This window comes from Rhinolophus sinicus, linkage group LG14 (genome assembly GCF_036562045.2).
Source record: "Rhinolophus sinicus isolate RSC01 linkage group LG14, ASM3656204v1, whole genome shotgun sequence".
NCBI lineage: Eukaryota > Metazoa > Chordata > Mammalia > Chiroptera > Rhinolophidae > Rhinolophus > Rhinolophus sinicus.
The window spans coordinates 54,203,181-54,222,882 of record NC_133763.1 but is presented as its reverse complement, the minus strand read 5'-3'; the positions used below and the strand labels follow the sequence as shown (position 1 = coordinate 54,222,882).

General features: G+C 57.3%; 1 protein-coding gene across 1 annotated transcript; it reads right to left on the bottom strand.

Annotated features, from left to right (window-relative positions):
- Positions 1-2,273: 2,273 nt before the first annotated feature.
- Positions 2,274-12,706, bottom strand: RHBG (Rh family B glycoprotein). Its single transcript, XM_019711152.2, has 10 exons — positions 12,438-12,706; positions 7,601-7,787; positions 6,976-7,126; positions 6,738-6,885; positions 5,038-5,204; positions 4,637-4,774; positions 4,388-4,521; positions 3,873-3,994; positions 2,852-2,925; positions 2,274-2,669 (listed from the first exon to the last, which is right to left on the bottom strand). Exons 1-10 carry the CDS (start codon positions 12,622-12,624, stop codon positions 2,601-2,603), a joined length of 1,377 nt encoding a protein of 458 aa, XP_019566711.2. The 5' UTR covers positions 12,625-12,706; the 3' UTR covers positions 2,274-2,600.
- Positions 12,707-19,702: the final 6,996 nt, after the last annotated feature.

The following is a 19,702-nucleotide window of genomic DNA, read 5'->3' as shown; positions in this document are numbered from 1 at the left end:
CTCGTGCCAAGCCAGGACACTGGCCGCTTCCAGAACCCTGCTCTCAGTGCCTCTGGCTCTGCGGGCTTCACACTGACCCCAGTGCAGCCCGTCTCCCCCCATCAGTGGGGCCCCGTGTGCTTGTCCATCATTGTCCGCAGAGCTCAGGCATTGGGGCTGGACAGAGAGTTCATGAGTGGCCGAGTGGCCGATTGTCCTGAATTGAGAGGAATAATGGTGGTGATCGGAGGGGCTGTCCCTGAGGGGTGAGGAAGGAGCCATTGTCACCCTGTTGACCCAGCCTGAATGGATGGGCCACCATGTTGGGGACCAATGGTGCTGAGTCAGGAACTACGGAGAAGACCAGGGAGGAGCTCGGTCCTGGTTCACAGAAGGCTCCAAGGGTACCTGTGTTTCCTGCCCTCTAGGCTCCCTGGTTGAAAGCAATCATGGGGTGAGCACCCCATACCCAGGCCACAAATGATGGCTCAGTGCAATTCACAGAACCGTGTATGAACAGCATACCAGGGTGCTGGCATTCGAGGTAAAGTTGGGGGAGGGAGAGAAGGAAATGCAGAGTGAAAAACCAAGGGCCTGTTTTAGGAGAGTTCAGCTCTGGACAGACAGTCCCCTGAGCCGTGGGGGCCAGAGCTCAGCAACTTCTCCCAAGTCACAGGAGGACTCCTGTGGGTGACAGAGCTTGGAACTACTTGGCTACAGGAGATGGAAGACCATCTGGTCTGTCCTTTCTCAGGGACCTCTTGGTGGGCTGTCCTGGGAACTGTGCCCCCCTCAGGGCTCAGTTGTCCCTTCTCCAGGAAGCCCCCCTGGATTCAGACTTGAGCAGCCTGGGCTGGAGCAGCCCATTTTTTCAGGCCTGTAGGAGGCGGTTTGGTTGTGGTGAAGGAGGAACCAACAGTGGAGAGGGTCAGGTCAGGGAAACGGTGGGTGAATGAGCAAGTGAATCTTCTCAGCTTTCCAGGGCAGAATGAGTTGGGGCAGGCAGGGTCTCATCCTGTCCTGGAATCTCCTCTTGAAGGTGCGTGGGGGGCTCTGGGGCGGAGCAGGTCAGCAGGACTGGAGCTGAGGCCCCAGAAGGTTGAATAGAGCTGGGGCATCAGCTCTCCCAAACTCCCTCCCTCCCAGCAGGGGAGCTCGGACAGGAACCCTCTTTGCAATATCCACAGTCAGCCTTCTGCCTCAGCACCAGGATGTCCCTGACATCCAACCCAGCCAGCACTGGGCCGGAGGCTGCGGAGGAAGGAGAGCACTAGGGTGGGAGGGGCATAGTGGGGCTCTGGGCAGGGGTGGTTCCCACTCAGCACTTGTGCTTGGCCTCTTTGCCAACCGAACTCAGTCCCTCCAAGCACAGTGAGAGTGGGGCCTGATGGGGCACCTTCTGTCTCCATCCCAGGGCCAAGCCTGGGAAATCCCTCCACTGCCTCCTTAGGTTCCTAGGTCTGAATGGGTTTTGGTCTTGAGGGAGAAAGTTCTGTGGTCACGCTCAACTCCTGCCAGAAACCTGGGGGAAGGGCGGGAGAGGGCAGGGCGGGGTCCCACTCCTTCCCTGGCAAAGAGGCTCCAGCCTCCTGGAGGGACGAGTCTCTGTTGCGTGAGATCTGAAGCTCCTAGTGCCCACCTGACATGTAGTGGTGGCACGAATGGTGAGGACCAGAGCTGAGGCAGATGGGAAGGCGGTTAGGCTATAGGAAGGACTTCCATTCTTGATAGAGGCTGGAGCCACAGGAAAGCCACATCTCCCTCTGCTGGGTCTAGAGTGCCCTCTGGTGGCCAGATGACTTGAGGCCGTTGGAGGCCCTGGGCCTGTCCTTCCCTCATCTTTTTCGGAGCTAACTTTCGGGGGCTGGTCCACGCCTCAGACTCGGGACAGGGATAAAAGGTGGTGCCGGGGCGCTGGCTGCTTCCAGCCTCTGAGGAATCAGTGGCAAAGAACTCCTTATGCCACTCAGGTCCTGCGGGGGCCCTCTTCCCACTCTGCTTAGAAGCCACCCAAGTTGAGGGTCAGAACGACAGTGGCTCTGGAATAGGAAGAACTTTGCAACAGCCCAAGCTGTCCCATAACAGACACAGGCTTTCTGGGAGAGAGTGAGCTCCCTGTCTCCAGGCAGGCGAGCCCAGGCTAGTAACCTACCTGGTAGAACACAGCATCCATGCGAGAGCTCCACGGACCCAGGGAGGAGGGACGTCCCCACCCTGAGGTTCTAACACCGGTGAGTTAGAGGGTGAGAGGAACGTCCCAAGTTCCCAGCACGCACACACACACAAAGGCAGAGTCCTTGGTGACAGTGGGGTTTATCGCCCTGGCTCTCCCCGTGGCTGTGTGACATTGGACCAGGGGTCAGCCGTCACTGGGTGCCTCACTTGTAAATGGGGTGTGGGGGTGGGGGTGAGTGGCAGTGAGGCTGCTGGGAGGTCCCCCCCCAGGCCAGTTACAGCCCTGCTCTGCCAGCTTCTCCCAGAGCTGCATGTGGAACGGAGGCTCCTTCTGGCTGGTGACTTCTTCCCGCAGCAGGAGGGATGGGAACTAGAAAAGGGATTCCCAATGGTCGCCAGTGTTCATCTTTTAAAAGGGGAGCGTCCTCTCCAGGGCTGGAAGCAAGTTAGGCCTGAGTGTCCAGTTCCTCTGTCCTCAGAGGTCCCTGGGCTTCATCCTCTTCCTCCTGGGGCACCTGGAGGGCAGGGTGGGAGAGTAGGTGGAAGGCTAGGTCCAGGGCGCTGGGAGCCACAGCTCAGGGGTGAACCCCACAGGACCATGAGCAAGCAAGGAAGGGAAGAGGCAGCTGGGTCATAGCAGGTGAGGCAGGGAAGACGAGGGGCCCTGAGGGCCTGAGGGGCTGCAGCAGGGTCTCACCTCCCAGTACATCTGGTCCTCGTAACACTGGGAGTCTGGGGGGGCATCCAGGAAGGGCAGCCTCAGGAGGAGCCCTGGCAGTGGGTGGGAAGGGAGGGTGTGTGAGGCTTTTGGCCACCCCGTGCCACAGGGCGCAGAGGGGCTTGGCAAGCCTGGGGTCAGTGTGATCCCTAGCCCCGGCAAGTCACAGCTGTATTTGTCTAGCACCGACTGTGTCCCCAGCCCTGTGCAATGCGCTTGACAAGCATTGCCTTCTGGAGTAATCACAGCGACCCTGAAGGTGAACTGACTCCCACATTACAGAGAAGGAACTAGGGCTCAGAGAAGTTAAGTAACACACTCAAGTTTGCACAGCTGGTAATACACCAAAGAGTGATTCCGTCATGAACCACAGCCACCGAGCTCTCTGCAGCCTCCTATCCAGGAGGGGTGCAGAAAGTGTTTATTGAATGAATAAGTACTTAGATAAATGAACAAACAGAACCCTGTTTGGGAATGACAACGTCACGTTGAGGACAAGGGGGTGAAGACAACCACAGGTTTTATTTTGAAGGCGAAAAGGACTAAGACCAGACAGCAGGCAGCACTGAGCAGTGGGCAGTCTGCCTCAGTTGAAGGTTTCATTCTGCAGTCTAGTGGTGAGCCAGGCCCCTTGGCTCCCTGCCCCTGTCCCCACCAAAGACAGATAGCTCTGCACCTGTTCAGGGCCTCAGCCTGAGGTTGGACTGCCCTCTAGTGGGTGGAGGGAGCAGCGCAGGGACGCCTCAGCCCCCAGCGGGCTCCCCCTTGCGTTTGGCGCCAGGAGGGAGCGAGTGCCCCCCTGGTCCTCCCCACCTGGAGTCCGTTACCCTGAGCCCTACAACCCCACCCTGCACAGGCACCAAGTAGGCGCTCGATAAATAACTGAGTAAAGGAATGCCAGGGAGTGGGGTCCCATGGCCCTTCCTCTGGAGAACCTCTTCCTGTCTTCTGCCCTCCCTGGAGCTCCTGCCAGCCCCCGACCCCCGTCAAAGTCACTTACCTCCGAGGCTCCCACCCACAGAGGCAAACATCAGTGTGACAAACAGCCCGAAGAGCTGGTACATGGCCTGAGATCTGGCACTGCGCTGGACCTCAGCTACGAGTGGAAACACGCTCTGTAGGCTGCAGGGAGGTTGTGGGGACATAGGGGTGGCACGTGGAGCTGACACAGTGGCCTCAGGGATCTCAGGGGAGCCCACCAGGCTGAGTCTCGTCCCTGGGCCTTTGCTCCAGTCAGGTCCACAGCCTGGAACCCCCTCCCACCCTCGTGGGACAGCAGACACCCACACACTTTTCAAGGCTCAGTTTGAGGGTCCCTTTTGCCTGCCTTCTCCTGAGCCCTGATGTGCAAACATGGATCGTAAGGGTCATTATCTCTTACTGACCCTTAGTAACAATATGGATAAATGAGTGAAGAGAGACACTGCTTTGGTTGGTGGTGCACAAAACGGGGAGACACTGTGGGGGGCTCACTCCAGGGGACAGTGACTTCAGGGTGGGGGTGGGGGAACTCACCCATCTCCGTAAGCTTCATGGGTGGCCAGCCCAGCCACAAGGACCCCCAGAAGGGCTCCCAGGACCCCAGGCATCCCATGGAGGTTATGGACGCCACACGTGTCTTGAATTTTGAATTTTGACTCAAGGACGGGCTGGAGTAAGGAGAATAATAAAGTCTCACGTGCCCCCCCCCCCCGGGCCTGCTGGGAAGGTGAGAGAAAAGGCCCTGAAGACCCATTTTGCCCAGGGCTAGAGAGGCAGCTGTACCGTGAAGAACTTGTACCCCAGCGTGGAGACAGTGCCAGCCAGGAAGCCAGCTGCCAGAGCCCCAAAGGGTGTCAGCATCATTTCACTTGATGTCCCCACCACAACCCCTCCGGCCAGTGCTGCATTCTGGATATGGACCTAAGGGAGCAGGGGAGAGCAAGGCATTGGTGGCCCTTCCACGTTGTCACACCCACACCTAACCCAGCACAGTGGGCACCACGCTCCCGGAAGCCTCTCCACCATCTAGCCTCTAACTTTCCCGCTGTCGCATCATTGCCTCTCACTGGGACCCCGCCTCCACGTGCCTGAGCCCTTACCTGTTCCCCTGGAGAATGGGCCTGGCGGGGTGTCGGAGCTCTCCCCCCTCCCGGGGCCTCCCTCTGTTCTGCCATGGCCCATACCATGTCCAGCCGCCCATCCCCCCCGACAAGGGCTGACAGGGCGAAGGTGCTGAGGGTGCTGGCGCTCAGGGAGTAGTACGTGTTGAGGGCCGTGCGGTGCTGCCCGTCCCCCAGCGTGGTGGGTGCAGAGTTGAAACTAGGCCAGAAGATCCACAGGAAGATGGTCCCTAGATGGCGGGCAGGCAGGCAGAGTGAGAGGAAGTGAGTGGCTCCCCCACGAGCTACCAGCCGTGTAACTGCGGGCAAGTCATCTCCTCTCAGCGGCCTCAGTGTCCTCGTCTGTAAAGTGGGGATAGTAACACCTCCTTCATAAAGGGAGGACTGAAGGAGGGGTTGCAGGTGACGTACGTACGTAGCCCAAGGCCGAGCATAGTAAGTGCTCTACAAACAGTCGCACTAGCAGCCCTGGCACAAAATGGAGCTAGAGATTGGAAGCCACAGAGGCTGAGAGTCTAAGTATCAGGAAAGGAAAGAAGAAAAAGGCCAAGTGCACGGCATGGCAGGTCCTCAGCGGGGTACTTGACGTCTGTGTCAGGAGAGGAATTGGTTTTAGCACCTCGCCGACCTCTGAGAGGGTGGACCCTGCAGTGTGCAGGAGAAGGCTCTGTCTGCGAGCCCCGGATGCGCCAGGGGTAAGAAGTGGGGGCTCCGTGGGCCCTCCTGCCCATGTGAGGTACCCGGGTCAATCCTGGAGGGAGAGGGAGGAGCAGCCAGCACACAAGGTGAGGGGCGGGCTGGCACCCTGTAGCGTGGGGCAGCATGGCAAGGGGGCTGGAGGGGCAGCCCCTTCGTCCTGACGGTCCTTGGTGTGCCACGGAACTTCTCCTGCACCCCGCCATCTGCTCTGCAGTAGAACCCACACACTCACACCCGTGCTCTGACGGGAGGGCTTGGGAGGGATCCAGGAAAGGCCGGTGTCCTGCGGGAAGGTGCTGGGAGGCAGAGGAGAGCTGAGAATGCAGGAATCTTGGGGAAGCCTTTGGACTCGAAGCCAAACTTATCTGGGTCTCAAAGGGCAAGGAGGCCTCAGCTGCCCTAGGGTTCCGTGCGCTCTATTTCACAGCAAGCGCGGAGCAAGAAATACAAAACCAGCCTCTCTTTTTAGTGTAAGAACAGGCCCTCGGTCGTTTTCAGTACTGCCCATGAAAAAATCAATCACCTGTTTCCTGTTTGCGAAGGTAGAGAGGGGAACAGAGGCCAGGCTGCAGGTAGGTGCTTAGCAGAAACAGCTGGTGGTGCTGGTCACACCCTACTGCTCCCTGGGCAACCACGACCTCCACCCCCAACCCCGGTGCAGGGGCTTCTGGGAAAAGGGCCTGGGAGGAAGCATGGTGACAAAGGCCTGGGGGTAAGCGATGGGAGCAGCTGAGAGCAAGTGGGAGGGAGGAGAGGAGGGTGAGTATGGCAGGCTAGGAGCCTGCTTTCTCACTTGTGGTGGGCCCTGGAGGGTTTTGAGCGGGGATGGCCCCTGGGGATGGGTCTCGGGCCTGTGCATACCCAGGGCTGACATCTAAGAACCTGTCTAAAGCTGTTGAGAAGGAGCACAGGTCCGGGCTCTCACAGGAGAGTCCACATGGGAAAGGTGCTCCCCACCGGAAGCCCGGGGACCGCAGGCAGCACCCTGGGACCTGGCTTGGAGATAGCCCACCTCAGGGGGGCCTGGGACCGGCCCCCAGCCCGCCCCACCTTGGAGGCCTCACCAATCATGGCAAAGAGATCGGAATGGTAGATGGAGCTCTGGCGATGTTTGCTCTTCTCCAGCTGCGGCCTGTAGAGGACCCGTGACAGGACCAGCCCGAAGTAGGCGCCGAAGGTGTGGATGGTCATGGAGCCTCCTGCATCCCTCACCTGGGGGCCCAGAGCGGAGGTGCAGGGGCAGCCCCCCAGGGCCTGGGCCTGGCCTCCCCCAGCCCTCGTCCCATCCCCCTCTGGACTCACCCCCAGGAGACTAAGCAGCACAAACTCGTTGAGGCCAAACAGTACCACCTCCAGCAGTGCCATGAGCAGCAGCTGGGCGGGCCCCGTCTTGCCCAGGACAGCCCCAAAAGAGATGAGCACGGCGCCCGCACAGAAGTCAGCATTGATCATGCTGGGGGGGCAGTGGGGGGGATGAGAGGGGGGTCAAGACAGGGGGGCCCTGGGGGGTCAGGGGAGGAGCCAGGGAGCCCCCCACCTGCCTAAACACCTCCCTGGTAGGCAGGAAGGGTCACCTCGCCTTTTGTAGACAGAAAACCCAGTGTCTGGGAGGTTCTGGGAAGTGGGGAACGAAGCCCATGGCAGGTGGAACAACCGGTCTTGAACCGGGAGCTCCCCAGATCTTGCCCCTCCCATGAAGCTGTCTACCCTCCCAAGAGCTGGTGAGTAACAGGGGCCTGAAGATGGGGAGGTGTGGCTGAGTGTGCGGTCGGTCGGGCAAGAATGGGCAGGGCACCTACGAGAAGTAACTGCCGGCTGGGAAGCCTGTGCCAGGAGCAGACGTGAAGGGCAGGCCTTAGGCTGGGTCCTGCAGGCAGCGGCCTCCCAACTAGACCCGGGGCGGGGCGGAGGGGGCGCTGCTGCCCACCTGTCCACGCCTACATGGATGTGGCCATCGTGGAATGAGTGCAGGAAGCCCTGGACGAGCGTGGACCACTGCAGGGCCAAGGCGGCCAGGAGGAAGGTGAAGCCCACGCTGCTGAAGCCGTAGCGCTGCAGGAAGGCCATGAGGAAGCCGAAGCCCACGAACACCATGGTGTGCACGTCCTGGAAGCCTGCGGGCACGGCAGCTGCTCTGGGCACCGCCACCAGCCCAGCAGCCACCCTGCACGGCCCCGCTCTCACCAGCCAGGGCCGCCTTCAGGCTGGAGCCCAGCCTGTCAATCTCCCCAGGCGTGGCGGGGCCTCCCAGCCGGGGCCACCTGTGCAGAGCTGGCCAGCTCGGGGCAGTGGGACCCAGACCATCCCCGCTGTCCCCACGGCAGAGCAAGGGAGTAGGGCCTTCTGTTCTCTGCGCTGGCGCCCTCACTTGCCCTATCCTGGGGAGAAGTCCAACCTGTGTCTCTCCTCCTGCAGGCCCTGTCCTGCCCTGCTCAGAATTCTCTTCCCCTCCAGGCCTCTCTTCCATTTTCCCTTGCGGCTGGAAAGTCCTTCTTTGTGTCTGACCTCCATTCCTCACACTTCAGAATCTATACCTCTCCATTTGGAGGATTTTACATTTAAAGAAAATAATTCACGGACTAGCTTTAATTTGTTAGCAGAAATGACCTCAGGGAGAAGGAATTGGAGGGAGGGGCAGGCCTGCTCCCCCCCCCACACCCACACCCACAAACACTCCAGGGCAAATGACGCCCTTGGAGTTATGCAACATGGCACCTCTGGGAAGGAGGGTTTCACTTCTTAGTCTCTTTCCTTCTATAGTTTGACTTTTTAAATTTTATAGGTGAATTACTTGAATTTTTTCAAGTGTCAGTGGGATTTCTGGGCAGGGAGATTTGGGGTCTTTTCCGTTTGCTTTCTATTCTGTGCCACTGTGCGGGGAAAAAAACAACAACGTAAGCAAACAAAAATAATGTACAGTAATATTGACGATGTGATAAATACAAATGGTTTGCTTCAGTGTGGTTCTGTCCCCTCCCCACCTACTTGTAAATAGGGCTTGAAACAGCCTCGGTGCTATTCGGCCCACACTTGGGTCTGTATGTAGGAAGTACCGCGTGTTATATATGTATCTTTGCTGTAACCGAAAACACCAAAGAAAGAGGACGACGAGGGCACTTCCTGCATTTGTTGTAAATAAGTTATTGAGAAACAGGGCCATCGATGACCCGAAACGTGTCCCCTGTAGAGCTGCACACAAGCAATTTCTCTTGGAACAAAGTGCTAGGAAATGTCACTTCCCCCGAGGAACCGGTCTGCTTTCCCGCACTCATGTGACAGATGTTTACTAAACACTGGTACATCAGGCTCTGGGAATGTAGCTGTCATCAAGTAGCCACAGTCCCTGCCCTCACGGGGAGGGCATGGAAGACACACATCAAAGAAGCAAAGATTGCATATGTGAGGCTTCCTTGGTTCTGATGAAAACACAAAAATGATCATTTCCTTTTTTCCTTGGCTGCTTGGAAGCTCAGAGCTGCACTGGAATCTCAATTGCAGGCCCTTACTGTGGTCATTCCTTATGTTCTGCTTCTCTGCTTTCCTTTCCTTATACATGTGTTTTTGGTTGTAAATGACCTCAGATCTCTTGTAGAAAGAGGCAGGTCATAAAGGAAACAAAATTATGGTCATCATTTTTTGTTTAACCTGAAGAAGCACCCACAAGCCGAAAAGTTATTATATTATTGAACTTTAGCACATAATCAGTAACTTGGAGAGAAGCAAACTTTTATGCTTTTTAGTGCTGTGTATGGAATGAGTTTGCAAGTCCCTGGCAGAGGGTTGGGTGCGTGCTGGAACTGGAGGTCTGCAGCTCACAGCAGCCAAGGGCAGAGAGGCTCTAGCGGCCCACTGGCCTCCCTAAATGTCCCCAACACTGCCACTTCTTCAGCCTTGCCCTCTACCCACACCACCCAGACTTCTCTTCCTGATCAGAGGGCAGCAGCTATGCCCACTCTGGCCCTGATCCCATCCCCTGGGCACAGGGACAGGTGAAGCCGCGGCTCATCAAAGCCCTGGGCTCCCAGATCTTAAAACCCAATAGAAAAGAAGCATCACTTAGAAGTTAGCCCACAGCCTACGTTCTTTTAGGCCTCACTGCCTGACTTCCTTTCTCCTTGTGCAACTAATAAAAGGCGTGCCATGTCTGTTCTTTTGCCCAAGGACAGCAAGATAACACAGGGGGCCGGGTCACAGGGCTTCATGCCCACTACTTGCCGAAACCCACCTGGGTTTGTTCGGACTCAAAACTCAATCCCTTGGTCTTTCAACTGGAGTCTAAACATCAGAAAACCTCTCCCCCTGGGGAACGTTCCATACAGGCACTCTCCATGGGCTCTCCGGAAGCCCATGGGGGACAGATGGGGCTGTGTTCTCCTGGGAGAGGTCACAAGCCACCCTGATCCTGGCCACATCCCCCTTCCTCACCTGTTCCGAGAAGATCCCGATTCTGTCTGTCCTAAAACCCTCTCCTGGCCAGTAAGGTGTATAGAAAAGGACATGCTGGGCAGCCAGGTGGCTCAGTGGTTAGAGCACAGTGCTCATAACACCAAGGTTGCCAGTTCGAGTCCCACATGGGCCAGTGAGCTGCGCCCCCCCCCCCCACACACACACACAGCTAGATTGAAAACAATGGCTTGACATGGCGCTGATGGGTCCTGGAAAAACACACTGTTCCCCAATTTAAAAAAAATAATAAAAGGACCTGCTCATACTTTTCTTCTTAGAACCCTTTCTCATGTTTCCTCTTATGGCCCCTGTGACCCTGGGCTTTTCCCTTCCTTCTTATTTTCCATTACTCGCCTCATGGGGTAGGAAGCTTGCATGTGAGGGAAAGGCCGCAGATAGGTCAAGAGACCTGGTTCCAGCCTGGCTAACTTGCTGTGTGATCTTGGGCCATCACATGCCCTCTCTGGCTCTCTGCACATCTGAGAGGAGCAGACCGGATGGGCTGAGGGCCCTTCCTACATAACGACATGACAGGCCCTCAGAGCAGCCATGCCCTTGGCACGGGCTAGTGCCCCAGCACAGCAGCAGATGCCGAGCTGCCTTTCATCTCCCGAATCAAAGGGTGCCGCTACACCCACTTTGGCCCCGATCCCTTCCCCTGGGCACAGGGACAGGTGAAGACGCAGGTCATCAAAGGCTCCCGGGACCTCACCCCTCCATCCTCCCCGACCTTCCCCCACACCAGGGTCCCAAGTCCACAGAGGTGGAAACCTAGGGCAGAAAACGAGGGAGGACTCCCACCGCCATTCCTCTTACTGCAATCCAGGGAGGGCAGCTGTGTCCAAGGCAAGCCCACCACTGCGGCAGAGGGGTGAGAGGCTGGCAGGTTGCAGGGAGACTTTGAAACAAGCAAGGTTTGGAGGCCTTGCCTGAGACCCAGGGGAGAAGCAAGTGGGGGTTCGTGGCAGGCAGCCAGGTCAGGCCCTTGGAGAGGAGCTTACTTCTCTCAGCCTGTGGACTGTTCCAACTCCCTATGTCTCTGGACAAAGCACGACCCCATGAGCCTGCCATCCCAGCTTCCACGGCTCACCTTGTCCAGCCGGGGCTGGGGTAAGAGATGGGGAGGGAGGTGCTGTCGCTCACTCTGCCCAGGATGGCTGGGGGTCTGATGCTTCATGCCCATGTCCAAACCTCCATCTCACCCTCTAGGTCCTCAGCACTGTTAGCTTCCTTTTGTCAGGCTGGGGCTGGGACAGGGGACAGCCTGCCGCCAGCTCTGCATACAGAAAGTAGGGTAATAATGGCCTGGGATTTTTTTTTACATGCGACTCTTACACTCTGGGCCTTGTTTGAATGTATATTCTTTAAACTGAGGCATCCTTCTCCCCATTGCCCAGATGGGGAAAACTGAGGCTTAGAGAAGACCTGCCAAACGTTTGTGATAAAGTATGGGAGATCTGGAGTCCTTGGCCCCAGCTGCACGGGGCCTGAGCCACAATGTTGGGTCCCCAACCTAGAAGGAGAGGCTCTGTCCCCTGCAGGGCCTTATCAGCAGGCAGGTGAATTGTGGGGCAAGGAGTTTGATGCCTGAGTCCCAATTCCAGCTCTGCCACTCAGGAAACGGGTGATCAGGAGCAAGTCACAACCCCTTTGAGCCTCAGCTTCCTCCCCTGTGAAATGGGCTGATGACTTTGCCATGCCTCCTTCTCAGAGCTAGGGGTTGCTGCTCTGTGGTTGACTGGTAGGTAGGTGAATCATTTTCTCTCTGACTCTGGGAGGGCGGGTGGTGTTGGAGGACTGGGGAAGTGATGCCTGAGCCCCGCTGGTCTCGGCTGCCTTCTTCGCTAATACCTGCCATTAAGGCCTGCTGGACCCCACTCCCTAACCCCCATTCTCTTTCCTGTGGTCAGGGTGCAGGAAAAGTACCTCCCCAGGTAAAGTCAAGTCTCCGGAACAGCCCAGCAAAGCCCAATTAGGCCAACTGGGAGGTGGGGCAAGGGAGCAGTTAAAGCTGGACTGAGGCTTCCAATCTGGGTTTGAACCCCAGCTCCTTGAACCAGCCACTTAACATCTCCGAGTCTCAGTTTCCCCACCTTTGTCTTCTTCAGAGACTAAATGAGAGAACGCATGTGCCGCCCTCAGCACAATGCCTGGACCATGGCAGACACTGAAAGCGTGTTATAATAAGTCTGGTGCACCTTCATCTCAGAGCGAGAGGGTTAACCACCGAGGGCTAGATCTGGGCACCCAAACGCTCCCTCCCAAGACACCGGGGAGCTTGGGGTCTTTGCTCCCCGAGCGCCCTCACCCGCACTCACTTGGGTAGCGAAAGTAAAATTCATTGTCCGCGTTACTGTGGTTGCCCCAGTGCCAGAGGGCAGCGTCGGTTTCGTGGTTGTAGCGGACAAAAACCGCAAAGAGGATGGCGGTGGCGACCTGGACGAGGAGGCACAGCAGGGGCAGCAGCAGTCGCCGGCCCGCGGCGCGGCGTGGGGACCCGGCCATGGGACAGAGGCTACGAGTCTCGGGCTCCGGCTCTGGGCTCGTGGCACGCGGCAGACACTCCGGGGCGGGCGCAGCAGGTTTCACCGGAGCCAGGCCCCGCCCACGCGGGCCCCACCCACGTGGAGGCCACACCCACGCAGAGGCCACACCCACGCGGGGATGACCTCCGCTGCTCCCAGCTCCAGCCCGGGAAGAGGGCCCGAGACCTCAGGTGGGGCAAGGACGGGGAGGGTCGGGGGCGCTCGGACACCCGGGTCCTGTCTCTCTTGGCCCAGCTGACCCTGTTCCGGTTGGTCCCGCTCCTTGGGAATGACCCTGGAAAGGCACCCCGTGTTCTGCCTGCTGAGGCACAGCGGCGACCTGGTCGGTGGAGGAGACCAAGGGAGTCGACCTGCCCCTCCCCCAAGAAATGGTGTTAGTTTAGAGTGTGTTTCCCAAGGAATACGCGGCCCTTAAAGGCCCGGCCTGGCCCCTCCAGGGTTAACGCAAGAGAGAGTTGAGGAGTTACTCAACCTTTTCCCAGCTGAAAAGCGAGATGGAGGATGGAGATAAAGAGGCGGCTCTCCAGGCGTTGATGGTTAACCCGGCCCCAGGGCGGGCGGCCGCCTCCGGAGGTCTGAGCCTCAGCAGTCCAGCTGCACCCCGCGCCAGGCCTGCTCAGCCTCCCCACCCCCAGCCTGCACCCCACCACAGTACGGAAGGCCGGGCAGGGGCTGTGCTGACCGCCGGGGTCCCTGCGCCGCCCACTGTGGTTATGAGGGCTTGCGCTGCCCCAGCAGCTGGAAAGAAGGGAGGCGGGGTGGGAGGAGGGTCTTCTCACTTGGGGTCGAGTCCCTTGTCACGTAGTAAGATCTGCATCCCCCGAGTCTTGGTGGACAGGCGCCAGGAGGCACTTCCTGTGAGCTGAGCTTGGGACATGAGCCCAGAGAGCCCTCCCTCCAGGAGCCTCTGTCCAGTTGGGAGACACACAGTTAGGAGGGAATTGAATTACCACTGGGGTAAGTCCACAGGCTGTGGGGGCCCAGGAGAGAGGCTGCAGAACCCACAGGAGTGGGGATGGCGGAGGGACGGAGATGGAGCATTGCTTCCTGTGAGGTCATGTCTACAGGCGATCTAGGAGGGCACCCCTGGAATTGGGCAAGTGAAGAAAGAAGAGGGGCCTTTCAAGAAGGGAAGCCTGGCTGTGTGAGTGAGTGTCCAGTGCACTCAGAACTGGGGCTAGAAGGGCCTTGGAGACCCTGCTGAGGCACATGGCCTGACCTAGAGGCTGCTGGACCACCTGAGGGCCTGGCACAGCTGGTCCTGCCACCCGCAGACCACAGGCGCTTAGAGGAGAAAAGCTAAAGGCCAGTCTCTACATTGCTGCCTCTGTCAGAGGGGGCTGTGATGTGGGAGGGGCTTGGGGGTGTTTGCAAAGATGTCCCAGGCCCCTGCTTGAGGGGAGAGCTGCCGTTCCCAGGAGACGTGGTCCAGGCTCAGAGGGGCCGGCCACTCCCCAGAGCAGGTGCAGAGTGGGGCTCCTTCTCAGGAACGCGCAGGGCCCGAGGTGACCCTGCCTCCACCTTGCTTTCCCTTCTGTCCTTTCCCCAGTTCACCTCCTCCCCTCATGGGCTTGAGCTCCAGCCCAGCGTGGGCTCTGGGGTCAGCTGCACTCAGCTGCCCAGCTTCCTGACCTAGGGGCCCAGCCAGCGAGGCATGGGCAGGCGTGGGTCGGCCTCTGGTAGTGCTGGCTCCCAGCAGGCCAAGCGCTGGCCCCTGGCCCCTGGCCCACAGGCTGTCTCTACTTGGTCAGCAGGACAGCTGATTTCCTGCTCCTTCTGGGGAGTGGTGGGGGCAGTGGGTGTCTGGTCAAGTGCTTGGGTAATGATTCTTGGATCATTCAGCATCTGGGTATCCCCCCAGGCTCACTGTTCGGCCCCAGCGACGCAGCCTGCTTCTGGAGCCCGGTTTGGTGTGGGGGTTGCCCAGGCAGGCTCTGGACAGGCCCGCTGAGGCAAAGCGCCCTCAAGAGCTACAGGACCATGGAGAGCAAGGGCCAGGCGGCCGGGCCTTGGCAGCCTCTTCTGGGGGCCCCCCTCCCTGATCCCAGCCTCTTCCACCTCTATCTTACCTGTTGACTCTCTTAGTCTCTCTAACTTCCTTGGGCTCTCTGATTTTCCCTCTCCTCTGTGGCTCATCCATTCAGTCAACAACTAGTCGTTTAGTGCTAATCCTGGGCCAGGTCCTGGAGCAGTGACCTGAGGTTCTCACCCTCACTTGTAAGAGGCCTGGGTCCTGGAGGTCCCCAGTCCTGGCCAGCGTTAACCCTTTATTTGCTGGATAGTGGTGAGGTCTAGAGGGAGCCCCTGAAAGGGCCAGGATAGCTGGGCCAGCCTCTGAGGGGACACTTGGAGACCTTTGGGCCACAGATCTTTACCAACCTGTATTGGAGGATGTTGATATTTTAACAACTAGCGGATACCAGCTGGTATTGCTCTGAGGCCAGCAGAGAGCCAGACCCTGACAGTCCTCCATGTTTGAAGGCCCCCTGGCCCACCCTCCCGCTCTGAGGGCTCTTTGGCCCACCACCCGCATGGAGAGGCTCAGCTCATAGTGTTCTTTTGGATGAGCTCGTGATGGCAGGTCCTAGGCTCTCCCTCCCGCCTCCTCTGGCCCTGAAAGCTCTCATGGAATTGGGGGCCTCATCTCCCACTCCTCCCCCTGCCCCGATCTCTTCTTAGGGGCCCCTGACTCTGTCACCAGCTCCCATCCTGCCTAGCTTGGGGTCTGTCCAGTCTTTGACCTTCCATCTCCAGTTTCCAGCTGTGACCAGCAGAGCACCTGAAGGGTGGCCAAGGGAACCGGTGTCTGCTGCCTGCCCTGGCCCAGCCTGGCCAGGCCGTGCATGGGAACCAGGGCTCGGGTTACTGAGTAACCTGGGGTTGCTTGGTGCTGCTCTTTATCAGGGTCACCTCCCCACTACTCCCTGCTCTCTGGGCTCAGGAATCCCCCAAGCCACTTGGCTCCTTTGGGTCCACTGAGCCATCTCCAGTTTTATGGGGAACAAAAAGAGAAGTAGCGAAGCATCCGAGTCATTGAGACATTCGTCATTCACTCATTCATTCCGCATTTCTACTGGATAACCTTGGCACGTCACTGAGCCCTCTTTGAGTCTGTTTCTTCATCCAGAGGAGGAATGCTATTCCCTTTGTGGGATTGTTACAGCTATGGCAGATAATTGATGGCGAGTGCTAGCATTTTCACACGCTTTCAACGGATGTGATAATTGTTACTCTTCTAATTGGCTGAGCAGACAGGACAAATGGGTGGCCGACTGGAACACACTGTGGACGCCTGCCTCTGAGGACAGACGGATGGAGGGGGACAGACACAGTCTCAGTGCGTCCTCCCGTTATCGGCTGGAGGAGTTGGGCAGCAGGGGCCAGGGGCTTAGGATAGCACACTCAGAAGGGTCATCAGGCCAGCAGCCCCAGTGATATAGCAACTCTTGAATAGAGGAGATTGGGAAAGGCAGAGCCTTCCTCCATTCAACAAATATATATTGAGCACCTCCTGTGTGCCAGGCACTGTGGCGTGTGCTGGACACCCAGGGGCACAAGGTAAAGCCCCAGCCCTGGGCGGGGGCACGCTCTGGGGGAACGTAAATGAATAGGCAGAGGGCCACATGGGGGAGACCGGTCCTGTGGGGTTGCACCCCGCGATGGAGGTGGTCAGTGAAGGCTTCTCAGAAGAAGTGGTGCCGGCATTGAGACCTGGCCTAATTTCACAACTGGCATGGAGGAAGGGATTCCTTTTCGTCTGACACTCTGGTGTGAAAATAGAAAAGAGACTGTGTTAGAGAGTTCCTCCGTGCCCATTTTGTGGCAGTGGATAAACCCCAGACCTCAGTTTCTCCTAAAAACCACAGCCACTGCAGCACGGTGCAAAATATTGTGTTTATTTGGCCTGGTGAAAATTAAATATGGCTTTTCTTCCCCCAAGGGCTCACCATATTAGACTCCACGTAAAAATTTGTCGGAATCAGATTACCTATGTTAAAAAAAAAAAAAAAAAAAAAAAAAGCCAGTACCTTGAAAAAGAGTTTGTCAGGAGGCAGTGACCTCAAACCAACGTTTTTATCATTCACTTACCACGTTCTGTTTGCACTCCTTTTCCATGCCAGGTGCCGTGCTGGATTCTGGGGGGCTGTCCTCAGTGCGCCATCTGTCACCACCACGTGGAACAGAGCTGGGTGAGACGTGGTCTCAGTTCCTGAGGCCTGATGGCGCCCTGCTTCCGTGGTACAACTCTTGCCCGTCCTTTCAGGGTGTGTGGTCAATTCCTGACCAGGAAAAGATTTGAAACAGCCAAGTGCAGAAGGTAAGAGTGTGCTCTCAAAAGGAATGGGTGATAGGTCAGAGTCCCAGCTGTCCAAGAGCAATTTTGTAAAAGCTGAGAGATTTATCCGACCTGAGGGGAAATCCTTCTGGTGCCTTGAACTTCAGTTTCCTCGTCTGCCACACGGACATGGTAGCAGTGCCTCTCCCACAGGCCCCGCGAGGGTTCACGTCCACACAGCCCGTGGCGTGCAGGACGGTCACGGTTATTCCTGCTACTAAGAAGGAGCCTTGTAATAAATGCTGTGGCCATTGCGTTCTTTCCCTTCCATTCTTCCTGTTACCAGCCTTTGGGGAACTTTGTTAACTGCTGGGAATGGGACAACTGGCCCTCAGTCCTTAGCTTTGGAAAATAAAGAAGTGTGTTCGGTTAGCTCTCAAGAGCCCGCGTGGGGCCCCTTCTGAGAAAAGGCCAGGAGGGGATCCAAGGTGCTGGGCTTGCTTCTAGGACCGGGTCACATGGAGGTGGCTGCAGTCACAGGGAGAGGGGCCCAAGAAGCCACCTGCCCACCTGCCGTCTCTTCTCCAGTTGTCTCAAGGATTCCGCCACTGAGCCCTGGACAGACAGATGGCTGCCCCATGTCCTTCTGCCTCTCCCTCTGCCAGGAGCTGTTGTGCAGGCATCATAGGATTGGCCCTGGCTCCCTCCCTGCCCCCTGAAACACAAGGGACACTTTTTTTTAAATTGGGGAATATTGGGGAACAGTGTGTTTCTCCAGGGCCCATCAGCTCCAAGTCATTGTCCTTCAGTCTAGTTGTGGAGGATGCAGCTCAGCTCCAAGTCCAGTCAGTCGCAGTTTTCAATCTTAGTTGCAGGGGGCGCAGCCCACCATCCCATGTGGGAATTGAACTGGCAACCTTGTTGTTAAGAGCTCACGCTCTAACCAGCTGAGCCACCCGGCAGCCCCACAAGGGACACTTTTTGATGAACACCTGTTTTCTCCGGAAAGGGAGCCGCCGAGCAGAAATGTCCTTCACATCTGACTGAGGACAGTGTTTGTGAAGGATGGAAGCACATGTCCTCTGCCCAGGACCTGGGAAGGGACCCGGCACGGCAGGGTGGGAGGGGCCGGAGGAAAGGTGGTGATGTGGGTCCTTAGGCTCTGAGCAGCTCAGGATGCAGAAAGGGACAGGACTGGGCTCCCTCTAGTGCGTGTCTGGGGACATGGCCAGTCGGCTCCAGGTCGCCCTCCGGCGGCCATGCCAGGCCCTGAGACACGGGACACGTGAGAGCTCAGTGTGGTTCAGCACGCGCCCGCCCACCCGTTCAGCTCTTCATTTCATAGTTACTTATTGAACCATGCGTTGCAAGGTCAAGCAGGCCCTGCTTTCAACCCCGAGAAGACAGGCATGGACCGGGAGGGCCGTCTGGCCAGAGTGAGCTGAGCACGTGCAGGGCTCAAGGCCCTGGGAGCGAGTTGGGGCTTTACCGGAAGGATTGTGGGAGCCAGTAAGGGGTCAAGATGGGTAATGCTGTCTGAGTAATTATTTCAAAGGATTTCTCCGGCTGCCTGGGGAGCAGGGACCCAGGGCTAAGTGGAAGCAGGCGGCCAGCGGCCGGGCCGCTAGGACAATCCAGGCAAGAGTGGTGGTGGGTGACCGTGGAGAAAGCAGGAAGCAGTCAGTTCCTGGCAGGACTTGGAAGGGAGAACCGACAGGGTTCACTGAAGGGCTGGGCCTGGGATAAGAGAGAAAGGACAGATGTCCTTTCCTTGTGATGGACGGAACTGTGTGTTGAAGCCTCCAGCCCCAGTGGGATGGCATTTGGAGACGGCCTTTGGGAGGTGATGAGGGTTAGACGAGGTGATGAAGGTGGGGCCTTCGTGTGGGATAAGTGCCCTTGTAAGAAGAGACACCAGAGAGCTTCCTGTCTCTCTCTGCCACATGAGGACACCGTGAGAAGATGGCCATCTTGTCTGCTCCCCAGACCTCCCCACTGACTTCAAGTCATGTATGTAACTGCCCGGTGGACATTTCCACTTAAATAACTAATGGGCATCGCAAACCTAACAGTCTAAGCCGAGTTTCTGTATCCCGCCCCTACCGCTCCCTCCCCCAGGCTTCTCCATCTCATAAGTGAAGACTCTTATCATGGCAGATGTTCAAGTAAAAAATCGGAGTCATCCTTGACGTCCCTTTCTTTCACACATCACATCCATCCATCACCGAATCCCGAGAGCCATACCTTCAAAATATATTCAGATCCCCAACACTTGTCACCACCTCCATGGCTGCCACCTTGGTCCAAGCCAATGTGTAAGAGAAAGCGGTGACCTAATGTGGCTCCAATGGCTAAGCCACCGTCAGCTGTGCTCCTCTCAAATACTGAAAAACTTGCGGCTAGACTTGGCTCCTCACTAAAGCTAAACTGACTTCCCAGTTGGAAATTTCCAGATGCTTGTCTTTCTCTCTTGGTGTTCCAGGCTCAAAACTGGTCCTTCTCTGCAACATAGCTCAGATTTACCCACTGCACATCTTCATTTCCAAATCCTTAATCCAGACCATGGTGGATTCACATCAGATTACTGTTATTAACTTATACAGGTCGCTCAACTTCCATTCTCCCTCCACCCAAAATGCGTTGCCCACGGTGTTGCCACTATTTTCTGTGTGCCTCGGCATGATGTGACGCTTCCTGTGGCTCTCTAGGGCTTCAGATACAGAGTTTCTAAGGGTTGCCGTCAGAATAGTTCCTGGAGAAA

What these genes read in the sequence shown, in the direction of transcription:
- RHBG (XM_019711152.2), bottom strand. Translation starts at nt 12,624, where the DNA reads ATGGCCGGGTCCCCACGCCGCGCCGCGGGCCGGCGACTGCTGCTGCCC. An exon ending in ATCCATGTAGGCGTGGACAG is followed by an intron (nt 7,127 to 7,600) that starts GTGGGCAGCAGC and finishes CTGCCCCCCCAG; the next exon opens with CATGATCAATGCTGACTTCT. An exon ending in AGGACCAGATGTACTGGGAG is followed by an intron (nt 2,670 to 2,851) that starts GTGAGACCCTGC and finishes CCTGCCCTCCAG; the next exon opens with GTGCCCCAGGAGGAAGAGGA.